At 49.8% G+C, this 12,224-nt stretch overlaps 1 protein-coding gene across 1 annotated transcript; it reads left to right on the top strand.

The window, feature by feature from the left end:
• The first annotated feature begins 6,881 nt into the window (after positions 1–6,881).
• On the top strand, positions 6,882–9,119 carry si:dkey-174i8.1 (arylsulfatase I). The gene is made up of 3 exons (XM_062464615.1): positions 6,882–7,036; positions 7,343–7,675; positions 8,084–9,119. Exons 1-3 carry the CDS (start codon positions 6,882–6,884, stop codon positions 9,117–9,119), a joined length of 1,524 nt encoding a protein of 507 aa, XP_062320599.1.
• The last annotated feature ends 3,105 nt before the right edge of the window (positions 9,120–12,224 follow it).

Here is a 12,224-nt window from a genome sequence, read left to right as displayed (position 1 = left end):
CTGCAGTGGAAGACCTCCCAGCAAAGTTGACTGTGTATAGCTTTGTGATGATTCAAGAGCTTTAAGTCTTATTGATGGAAATGTAATGATCCCCCCCCCCCCCCCTCCACAGTAGCTGGTAACCTCTACATGCCAAAGCTGTTTTAGTCAACAGCACTGTCTTAGTGTTACCATGTTACCAATCATAGATGTTTGTTTGGCTGCCATGTTATGCAGCTGTCTCCATATCTCTGCTTAGTGACTGGGGCCTGACATCACATTCTAATATGCCAACTGCCTCCTCTGCTGGTTTGGGTTGGTGTAGCAACCTAACGTGCCAAATCTCCACGTACAAATCTTATAATATCAAACTAGAAATGAACAAAAAATACAAGAAACTCCAAGGCACTCTTTTTGAAAACAATGAAAGTGCCTTCATTGTCATGGCAAGGTCATGTTAAATCCTCAAGGTTAAACTTGACCATGCCATGCCAGTCAAGCCATTGTAGTTGTTTTCAAAGAGAGTGCCTTGGAGTCTTCTTGTGTTTTTAGTCCACATGTATCTGTATCCAAAGAGCAGGTCAAGCACACTCATTGTGAGTCCAGGAAGTGCACCTATCCATATCGCTTTTGTAAGTTAACCATTTTACAACTGTAAAATCCACTATATCATATGAAGCAATCGTGTTGCAATGCATTGCTATGCACATCAATTACATAACAAAATGAAAGTACCGTCAAAAGTGGTAGATAATAATCTCCACTGAGTTCCCCAGGACATGTTAACAGAAATAGCGAGTTTCTGGCTTAGTCTGATATTTCTGGAAGTGGAAGACTAGAGAGAGTTTAGACATTTGTCACACTTTCAGTAAGATATATGGACGACTGCTGACGGTCTCTCTTCTTCTTCTCTCCAAGAACCTCTTCAATTACAAAACCTTCAGGAGATAAACGCAGGCCTAAGGACACCAACATTGTGACCCTGAGATCTCCAAGGCTCCAGGGTTTCTGTTTAAATAAACTCAAGGGATTTGTTTAGTAATAGTGCGCCAGAACTAAGCAGTGACACTTTGCTGTTCTCAAGCTGAACAAAATAACACATTCTAAACATAGCCAATGCTGCTTGAAGTTGCCAGGCCCTGAAACTGTTCAGTTTCTGTTCAAGACAGCAGGCCTGTACAGTACAATCTCTTGGCAGAGGAAAGAAGTTGTCTGCCTTTCAAAGAACTCGCAGAGATACGAATGCAACAGAATGACTTGAATGCTTTATGTCTCTCCCTCCTCCCCTCTCCATGTTTTCTACTGTAGGATCTGATGAGGGTCTGCTGCATGATTTGGGTTTGGAGGGAGAGAGGGAGGGAGAGAGGGAGGGAGAGAGGGAGGGAGGGAGAGAGGGAACCGAGTTCCTCTTTAAACTCAGAGAGAGAGGCATGAGGCTGACAACTGTGGTGAGAAAAAGAGCTTCTCTCTCCCTCTCTCACCCCCCCCCTCACTCTCCCGACTCTCTCTCCTATCGCTCACTCTCTCTCTCTTTCTCTTTTCATCTCACTCTCTTACTTTCTCCTTCTCTCTCCTCCTTTCCTCCCTGTCCTCCTGTCTCTCCCGCGTGTTCTCGACGATCCGCGGTTGTCTCCCTCCTCGGCCAAGGTCTCTCTGTCTCTCTCTCTCTCTCTCTCTCTCTCTGGGTCCCAGCGGCAGCAGCTTGTCCGCAGCTCTCCACGCCGCCCCAGCGCCAAGAGTGAGCGTGACAGACAGTTGAGTTGACAGCGTGTCCAGTTCCTGGCCCTCAGATGCAGCTCGCTCCTCATCAGCATGATGGGCATTGCCAACCCAACCCAAACACTGGCAGCCTTGCCCCCCCTGGCACCGGCTCCCTGAGGAGGTGAAAATGAGACGTGTTTATCAATACACACCACGGGTGCTGCCGAATGTTAAAAGAACAGTGCGTGTCATTGGGGAATCATGTATGAAGGACCGTACGGGAACGTACTGTTCGAAAACATGGGAAATGTTAGCCGAAAAATTGTTGTTTGCGTGGATTAAGTGGCATGCTGTAATCTAGTCATACTTTGTGTGCTAATTTCAGATCAATCTCTCCCTAGGAAGTCGAGCTCTCATATCCCTCTGTCATCTGCATGGGATTAGAAGTCTGTATGTCATCCTTTCCCGAGAGAGGCTTTAGGAGACGGACCAACGCGTTCCCTGTGCCTGTATCTCCATCTCTCTCTCCCCCTGTCCTCTACCTCTCTCTATCCCTCTCTCTCTCTCCCTCCCATGTGGCATGGTCGACCCTGTCTGAGTGTGTGAGGATGCTGTCTGTCAGTCTGAACTCCTGACTCCCCTTTTCTGTGAGTGACCCACTGCTGCCCCGTCGCCCTGGCCTCTCTGGGGTCCGCTCTGGGGTCCGCTCTGCACCCCGCCCTACCTGCAGCAGCTGCTCCGTGGCATGGATGTGGCACGGAGCCACGTGGCCTTCCCTGACCCCTATCTACTGCCACCAGGGAGAAACACACACACACTTGAGCACACACACACTTGAGCACACCACATATAGAAACGCACGCAGACACACACACATACTCACATAAACAAACATAGACAGATAGACAGATACAAACACACACATACACACTCACTGCCTGCTGGTTGACCGTCATTAAAGTGATCCATCTCATAACTCTCCAATAGGCCTGTGGAATCTCCCCCATGATAAACGCATCCTTCAGTTAGGTTGTTCAAGCGCCCAGCCTAATTTCCCTCTTCCAACATATGAATTCAGATTGGCATATTAACAACATTGTACACCAATATGATCCATGGAAGAGCATTACTGTGCTGGCAAGCGTCTGATTCGTGGACATTACTGTGCTCAACCACTGGGTGGGGCTGTCCCGAAACCGTTGCTATGTCCCTCCAAGACTGTGGCTGACTGCAGCCCTGTGGGCGACTCCAGGGGTTGTGTAATCCTCTTCATTATTGATGAGTCAAACCCAGCGCCTGCTTTCCTCAGGGAAGAGGCCTGATGGGGAAAAGATGCAGTCACGGCACAGCCAATCACGGCGGAGGAGGAAGCATGGCACCGAAAAGGGTTTGTTCCCAAAGTTTTCTTCCCGTTTTGCATCTCACGATCAGATGTCGTTCATGACAGACGTGTCCTCGGGGTGGTCATGACAGAGAGAGCTGGGCCCTTGCTCTGTCATGTACTGGGATTCCTTGTCCTCTGCAAACGGAGATGGAGAGGAAAGTGTAGGGTTTCTACTGTGTGGAAAATGACATTGGAGAAGTACAGTGACTGTGACAAGGTCGGACTCCGTTTTACCTTCAGACTGAGTAAGGCAAAACCATATCTCTAGAGTGCTGTATCTATCTCCATGTTGGAGGCAATTAGTGTAATAAAACAAGACATCTTTCTATTTGGAAGGGGTTGTGTAAGGGTATATGTGTATTCATGTGTGTGTTTGTGTGTGTCCACCCATTCATTTGTTCTCCTCCTTACGCCTATGAAATATCGCTCTGTGTCTGCTGTGTCATATTTGTTGTGCCACACGCCCTCCCTATAGTAAGCAGATCATGAAAGCCATGCCAAGATAACGCTACTTTTATCCTGAATCTTTTCCACTCTCCATCCCTCTCTCTCTTTCCCCCTCACTCTCTCCCCCCCCCTCCCCCCCTCTCTCTCTCTCTCTCTCTCACTCTCTCCCTCTGTCTCTCTCTACCCCCCCCCCTCTCTCTCTCTCTCTCTCTCTCACTCTCTCCCTCTGTCTCTCCCCCCCCCCCCCCCCCCCCCCCTCTCTCTCTCTCTCTCTCTCTCTCTCTCTCTCTCTCTCTCTCACTCTCTCCCTCTGTCTCTCTCTACCCCCCCCCCCCCCTCTCTCTCTCTCTCTCTCTCTCTCTCTCTCTCTCTCTCTCTCTCTCTCCGAGAGCCTCAAGACAGAGTGAGTCACTTAGTCTTTCTCATGAATAAATCACACCTCGCTCTACTCTTTGCTTCGGTCTTTCCAAAACATGTCTGGAGGTCGCTCGTATCTCTGTCATAAAGAACAAACATATAGTTTGCACGCCAGGCACGCAAGATGACCCAGTCTCTCTTCATACCACAGCCACGCTTCAGACACCAAGTGTTCTGTGATACGCTGTAGACCAAACAGACTCGCAACAGAAAATGAAGAGAATGTCTGACTGTGATCTTTTTGACCGACGCCGTGGATAGTGACAAGCTCATTTGGGTTGCCGTGGCTCCTCGCTCGGTCCCAAGGTGGCTTTCTCACTTTTTTTTCTCTCTCTCCTTTGTTCTACCCGTTCGTTCGTCTATCTCCTCCCTTGTGAGAAGGCTATTACTCTCCACAGCTTACGTGAACCCTTGGTGCCTCTGTCTGGGCTCATGAACACGTTTCACTATGAATTGCCTCCTATTCATCAGAATGTGCTGACACTTACTGAAGGGTTCAATGAGTGGGGTGTTTCACCATGTCCATGGCTGTGGCCTCATAATCCACATTCCCAATTTGTAAATAGAGAATCTGAAATTGCAATGCTGGAGCTGCAGTGTCACAAGGTTTAATCATCACAATGTTCAGTGCAGTGGAAGCATATTATTGGAATCTCCTTAGATATTCAGCTCTGTGTGTGTTTATTGAGTGTGGGCAGAGAAGGAGAAGCAGAGATAGATAGCCTGCCTCACACACCCACTCTCTTTCCCCGAGAAGACAGATGTCACTTCCTGTTAGCCTCCTCTCCGTGTTGCCCTTGTGTTCACGGTGAACCCGGCTTTCGGTTTCTCTGTCAAGGACTCGTCTTTACTCATGCTCTGGCAAAATGCTGGGTGGAAACCAACATGACTGCTGACATGACCTCATCCTCCTCCTCTCCACTCATCTGACTCTCTGCTCCTACAGTAGGCCGCCTTCTTACGTGCCTATTTTTCTTTGTCTCTCTTTCATTCTTCTCGTATGTGCGTCCCCTCTCACTCTCCCATGTCTATCTCTCTTTCTCTCTCGGTCTCTCTAACTCCTTCCTCGCCTTTCTCTCCCCATGTGTCTCCCTCTCTCCATTCTCCCGTCACCTATTACTCTCCCTTTGACTTTCTCTCCCTCAATCTACACCTGGCTCGTGCTCCCTTGAAAAGGGCCGTGCGAATACCCACAGGAATAAACATTTGCCCTAATGTAGGAAATGGAGTTGTTTTGTTACAATTGATTTCCTCTCGGCCTTATGGGAAAGTGGTGCTGTGTGGAGGCGAACTTGAGCGGCAGGTCGATAGGCCATCCGTCGAGGGGAGGAAATCAGGAACAGACCACTCGGACCGCTTGCCATTCAGGACCATTACCAGGATCGGTTTCACAGTTTGTTTGTTGAGGAGCTGTGGTGCTGCATTTTGTTTTTCTTTAATTGAAATTGGGATATATTTTGACATTTTGGGAATAGTTTTTTTTTGTGTAGGCTATTCTTGTTTTATTTCTGTTTCTGTGAGCCTTATGTGCCACAGAAGGGACTTTTGTGTAGTCTGTGTTGGAAACTTTAGTTACTATACTATGGTATACGTGTGTGTGTGAGTGGTTGTTGGAGGAGTTGCAGTTGATGTGTGTGTGTGTGTGTGTGTGTGTGTGTGTGGGGAGAGGGGGGTATACAGAATGTCTATTTGTTTGTTACAATGTGCATACGTACAATATTTGTATGTTCAATGACTTCAGAATCACCTTTTACGTAACGTCACGCATCTCTAGATTTACAAATGTCACCGTTTTTACCATCTGTCATGAACTTTAGGCACCCAATTTTAGCTCGGCCCTGGTTTTCAGGTGTCAGCTAGAAGACGTGAATGACAGGCAAACTGCTGCTTTCCTGTAGTTGTGGAAAGGTAAATTAAAAAATCAATATCACCATTGTGTGAGTATGGAGGATTCAGGCAGATTTATTGACGTACTATTTTCAAGGCTTATTATCTATAATAAAGCCGACTGTGCATAGAGGGTTACATTGATTTTATTTCTCGTTTCCAACAGGAGACCATTCTGATTTCAAACCAGCCGTATTGCTATTGTGACCAACCCTTTCAATGGTCCACCTTAGGAGTTTTGGTTGTAATACACTTAATAACCAACAGGTGTCAACATTGTGTTTCACCCCAATGCACACGGTACATCGTGCAGGTGTTTTTAGGTAACTTTGCGCCTGCACATTTGGGTGCGTGTTTGTGTGTATATATGTGTGTGTGTGTTTCCCAGTGGTCAAGTTCACCCAGCCTCTGGCGTCTGGAGTGGAAGAATGTGGCAGGCTACTGTGAAGGGAAGCCCCTCCACCTCCAACCTGCCACACACACACACACACACACACACAGTCAGGAGCAATACACAGCCAGACAGAGAGTGGCACCTTCCAAACCTGCCTCACAGACAGACGTGCTCTAACCCGACCCACCCATCGCCTGGCACCTCTTCACAGACGGTCTTATACAACCTCTGGAGACTGTGGACCCGCGCAGGAAAACAACCGCAGATGGGCTTACGACTGAGGACGGAGAGAGAAGACAGTCTACAACCGGCACCCACAACGTGGACACATGCAACCGTGGATTCACTGACCAGACTCCAAATGCAGCTGAAGTGCCTGAACAGGTACAGCACCCTACCTGCACCATCTCCACTCATTGTGGATGAAAAGAAGTTGGATCGGACTAGCCCCGGACGGAGAGAGATAGAAGACCCCCGGATCACAAGGCGATGATGCCGGTCTTCCTGTCGCCTCTGGCCACACTGTGGGTGGCTACGCTGGGCCATCTCTTCTGCCTGTGTGGGGCTCAGAGCCCCAACCACACCTCTGGCTCGGCCTTCGGAGGGCCTGTGGGGGGGGGCCCGGGTCCCTTGCCCCCTCCCCAACCTCAGCCTCCCCACCTCATCTTCATCATGGTGGACGACCAGGGCTACGGGGATGTGGGGTACCACGGATCGGACATACACACTCCGGTTATAGACCAGCTGGCTGGTGAAGGGGTGAAACTGGAGAATTACTATGTCCAGCCTATCTGTTCTCCCTCACGGAGCCAACTCATGACAGGACTGTGAGTACTGGTGTCCTCTTATTGTTCTCCACAATATTGATTCACTGGGTCTTCCCGGGAGTAAATGTTATGATGAGAGCCCAGTATAGTGTAATTATCAGCCTACCATAGTAGGGAAGACGATCTATGCTTTTGTGCAATGTTTATAGATATATAGATATTGCATTGAGTCCGTGCTACGGTATGGTCATGTATTATCGGTGACTGACATCCAAATTCACATTGCTCTCCAAGTGTTAAATACCACACTGCACAGCTGTATTAGATCGCACACATTTCTCCCTCCCCCCACCCCCACCTCCCCAGGTACCAGATTCACACCGGCCTCCAGCACTCCATCATCCGGCCCCGCCAGCCCCTGTGCCTGCCCCCTGACACCCCCACCCTGGCAGAGCGGCTAGCGCGGGCCGGCTACGCCACCCACATGGTGGGCAAGTGGCACCTGGGCTTCTGCCGGCCGGGCTGCCTGCCCACCGGGCGGGGCTTCCACAGCTTCCTGGGCTCCCTGACAGGCAGCGGAGACCACTTCAACTTCCAGAGCTGCGACGGGGCCGAGGCCTGCGGCTTCGACCTGCATGACGGGGAGAGACCCGCCTGGGAGATGAGCGGCAACTACTCCACTCTGCTCTACCTGGAGAGGTGAGCCTTGTGTACTGCCTGGGTCGAGGATGGGGTGTATTTGACTGTTGGAGATCATCCAGATACTTTTGGTGTTGTTTACACGTTCGTATCTCAACATTGTCACGCATACACGCGATGTACTCAAATAAGTCTTGATAATGATGATAGTAAATGTAAATTGTTGTAGTCTAGCTCTGCTCTTCTAAGGAACCTGGTAGCTTACTTACGTAATTCAATCCTAAAAATAAGTTTTGTGCAGGGTGTTGTGTGATTGTTGTACCAGACTTCAACTTAGAAAATGTGTTGATTTTGATTATATTAGGATAATGTTTGGTTTCATAACATACTTCATAACGTGTCTACATAACATAGTTGAGTTGTGTGTGGATATGACATAAACCTGATGTATATCTTCTGACAAATCAGGGTGAAGCACATCCTGCGGACCCACAATCCCCGGAAGCCCCTCTTCCTGTACCTGGCCCTCCAGGCAGTCCACACCCCCTTGCAGGCACCCAATCACTACCTCCAACGATACCAATCCCTGGGCAACCGCCCCCGCCGCCACTACGCCGCCATGCTGAGCGTTGTGGACCAGAGTGTGGGGGAGCTGGTCCAGGAACTCAGAACCAGGGGCCTGTACAGAAACTCTGTTGTCATCTACTCTTCTGACAATGGTGGACAGCCGCTATCAGGGGGCTGCAACTGGCCCCTGAGGGGGGGCAAGGGGACCTACTGGGAGGGGGGTATCCGGGCGGTGGGCTTCGTCCACAGTCCCCTACTGAAGAGGAGAGGGGTGGTGAGCCAGGAGCTGATCCACGTGTCGGACTGGTTCCCCACCCTGCTGGCCCTGGCCAGGGCACCGGAGAGGGAGCACGGCCGGCTGGACGGGCACGACGTGTGGGGGGCCATCAGCCAGGGTGTGCCCAGTCCCCGCACTGAGATCCTCTTCAACATCGACCCCGTCTCCCGGCGGCCCGGCGAGCCCGACCCCAGGGCCCTGGCGCTCAACGGCTTCGGGATCTGGGACACGGCGGTGCGCGGCGCGGCCATCCGGGCGGGACACTGGAAGCTTCTGACGGGCAACGTGGGCGACGGGGACTGGGTGCCGCCCCAGACCCTCCCCGGCGGTCCGCAGCAGTGGCAGGACATGGAGAAACGCCGCGACCAGCGGGGGAAGTCCGTGTGGCTCTTCAATGTCACCGCCGACCCCTACGAGAGGTCGGACCTGGCCGAGGCACGGCCCGAGGTGGTAAAGATGCTGCTGACGCGCTTGGCCGAGTACAACCAGACGGCTGTGCCCCCGCGGAACCCACCGGACGACCCCATGGCGGACCCCCAGCTCCACGGGGGTGTGTGGACTCCCTGGCTGGGCGTGGAGGGCCGCGCCGGGGAGGGGGACAGTGGGGAGGAGGACGCAGGAGGCAGAGGGAAGAGGAAGAGCAAGATAAAGACCGTGTAAGGTGTGTAAACTGAAAGCCCTCTTCAAGAAGGTGGGATCTCGTCTACAGAGGTCATCGCTGTTCTTCTAGCCACAGAGAGAGAGAGAGAGGCGAGAGAGCGAGAGAGAGAGAGAGAGAGAGAGAGAGAGAGAGAGAGAGAGAGAGAGAGAGAGAGAGAGAGAGAGAGAGAGAGAGAGAGCGAGAGAGAGAGAGAGAGAGAGAGAGAGAGAGAGAGAGAGAGAGAGAGAGAGAGAGAGAGAGAGAGAGAGAGAGAGAGGGGGGGGACAAAGAGAGACAAAGCTGACAAACCTCCCTGAGACCGAAGCTAGCTGACTCACTGTCTGTCCCCCGGATACAAAAGAAGAAGGTGACTTTGTGCAACCGACAGATTGCGCAAACATGACAGAGACAGAAACACAGCGAAAGCAGTGGGGGGGGGGGGGGGGCAAATGAAGGACAGAAGAGGAACATTTGATGTCTCATTCGCCCATCAACAGAAGGACACACTTGGAATGACACTGACAACCTGAGGGATATTCTCCTGACAAATGTCAGTTTGTCATTTGTACTTGGCTATATAACAAACCCTTCACGCAACTCACTGCCCATCTGACACACCACTCACATCCCAAACCTCTGAACAACACCGCATGGCCTTAAAATACCATGAAACCCTAACCAGAAAAGCACAGTCAAACATACTGGGTCAGTCTTTCCCTCCAGTTGACATACAGCATTGCCTGACCTAAAGATATGTTCCCACACATGTGTCTCATGTGCAAGTAGGATATGCCTGTTGGCCAAAAACCAAGACTACGATATGAAGCAGATCTAACTGGAACAGACCGGACCAAACTGTTTGTTCTGTTGGGTGTGTAGCGCTACATTACACACAAGCCAGATCTTTTTCAATTAGACTTAATGCATGGGTTGACTTCGACCCATTTGTGTAGGAATAGTTGTACGTTCAGTGTTGGTCTTGAAACCGTGCCAGAGAGACGAGGTTTGAAAAGATCCCACTCACAGAAGTAGGGAGCGGCAGATCACTTCTTCTTTCCAGCAACACTGTCAGAGCATTCAACAAGCTGCCCACCACTCTCCTGCCTCCTCTTCTCACCCTCCAGCCAATTCACATTCTTTCCCTCCTCTCCCTCCCTCCCTCCCTCCCTCCCTCCCTCCCTCCCTCCCTCCCTCCCTCTCATTTCTTCTCATTGTGTCCTGCTCTTTGCCTCTCTCCTACAGCATCAGGAAACTTTTCTTCCTCCTCGTCCTCCTCCTCTTTCGGGCTCTCTTCATTTTGTTTCTTCCAAAGGCTCAGGTCCGTTCAGGAGCAATAGGTTGGGAGAATATGGAGGAGAGAAATGAGCTATGGTGTACACGCTCTTACATAAATAGAGAGGTGGAGACAGAGGAGGGGGAGGAGGGCTCCCCAGGGTAGTAGCAAAGGGCCCGTGGTTTAGAACGATCCCCGCTCCGCCTCTATCTGTATAATCTCTTCATTTGTGAAGATGAACATATCAAAACATACCAGCAAAGGTCTATGTATGGTTGGACACTGCTCGGTATAATGAAATGTGTTCTTCCATGTATAAATACACTCTGACAGAATGTGTGGGCGATTTGTCACTTGAGTTGAGCGTTTGTGTAAAGATTGTGTGGGAGTGTTGTCTGTGCGTGTGTGTTTGCATGAACGTGGGACTGTGTATGTGCGTGTGTCTGTGTCGTGGAGGTTGTGTTCAAATATGTCTATGCATTTGTGTGTACCCCATGCCAATTAACAGCACGTATGTGTGTGTTCAAATGTTTTAAGTGGATACAGTACGTGCGTATACACTATCCTCCCAGCCAAAACACTGAACATGGAATCTGGGGACAAGGTTTGTCAAGAATGTTTTGAATTAATGGTAGTGCTTAGAGGCGAACCACCAGAGGGTTTAAACCCTAAAACTCCAGCACACTAAAGGCTGTGTGAACTGATTCCTATGAAGTGACACAATGTGTCCTGCAGATATGAAGAACCCTCGCAGGCTATACATCACAGGGTGACAGACTGTACACACACACACTATGTACACAAATATTTACACACACACACATACTGTGTACACATTATACAAGTTAACATACTAAATGTGGATGCCATTTAAAACAAGGGAAAACCGGAACATGTTATCTCATAGTCACACAACCCGTTCTTCTGTTTGTGAGCTATAAGCCCTTGTTAAATAGTCACTCTTTGAAAAGGTGCGACTCCAGCAAGAGGAACAGGACCTATTGACTGCCTTTCCCTTTAAAAAGTCACCTATTAACCATGAGAATAGCTCTAATGTCATTTTAAATACATCATTATTGGAATCCTGTTGTTTTGTAATTGACAGACACAGCCTCCAGACATTCGGTAATGCCACCCAACTAGTTGCGAGAATAATGACACAGATGCACTTTCTTCAAATACCAAAGTGTGTTATTTCTTCTTCTGGGGGTTTAGTATATTTCTGGATATGTGGTAAGACAAGATAGAGAAGTAACAATTGTGTGAGCTACAGTTTGATAAACCACTTCTCATCACTTTCAGTTATTTTTTCCCATGGTGTGTGTGTGTACAGTATGTGTATTTGCACTGTGTGTGTGTGAGAGAGAGAGAGAGAGAGAGAGAGAGAGAGAGAGAGACAGAGAGTCAGAAAGGCTGGAGAGAGCCTAACTCTCAGCTCTTGAATGTGTGCCCGTCCTGTACTTATCAGCCGTGCTCCACACACGTCAAACTTCACCTCCCCGTCCAACTCGAACTGGGAAGAGAGGCCCTCGAAAGAGAGCTCCACCTGGGAGCCACGTTGGAATCATTCCTGTTGAGTGAGTCTCTCAACCTCTACTGCTCCACTACATAATTGTATATTATAGCCACTCTTGTTGTGATTGTTTGGTGTGTTATATGGAAGTTCCCTAAGCCAGTGGTGACATGAGGTGTCTGCTTCCTACCTAAATAATGCAACGTAATGGGATGATGCAGGAGCTAGCAAAACAGGAAGTGAGGCCTCTACTGTCCCTGCTAATGTGTGACTCTTTCCTCATACAATCCAAACTTGGCTTTGTTGGCTCTTGGTGGAGGGCACGGTCGGACTGGCCGT

The sequence above is a fragment of the Osmerus eperlanus genome, chromosome 6, assembly GCF_963692335.1.
Source record: "Osmerus eperlanus chromosome 6, fOsmEpe2.1, whole genome shotgun sequence".
Taxonomy (NCBI): domain Eukaryota; kingdom Metazoa; phylum Chordata; class Actinopteri; order Osmeriformes; family Osmeridae; genus Osmerus; species Osmerus eperlanus.
This window is presented reverse-complemented; position numbering and strand designations above follow the sequence as displayed.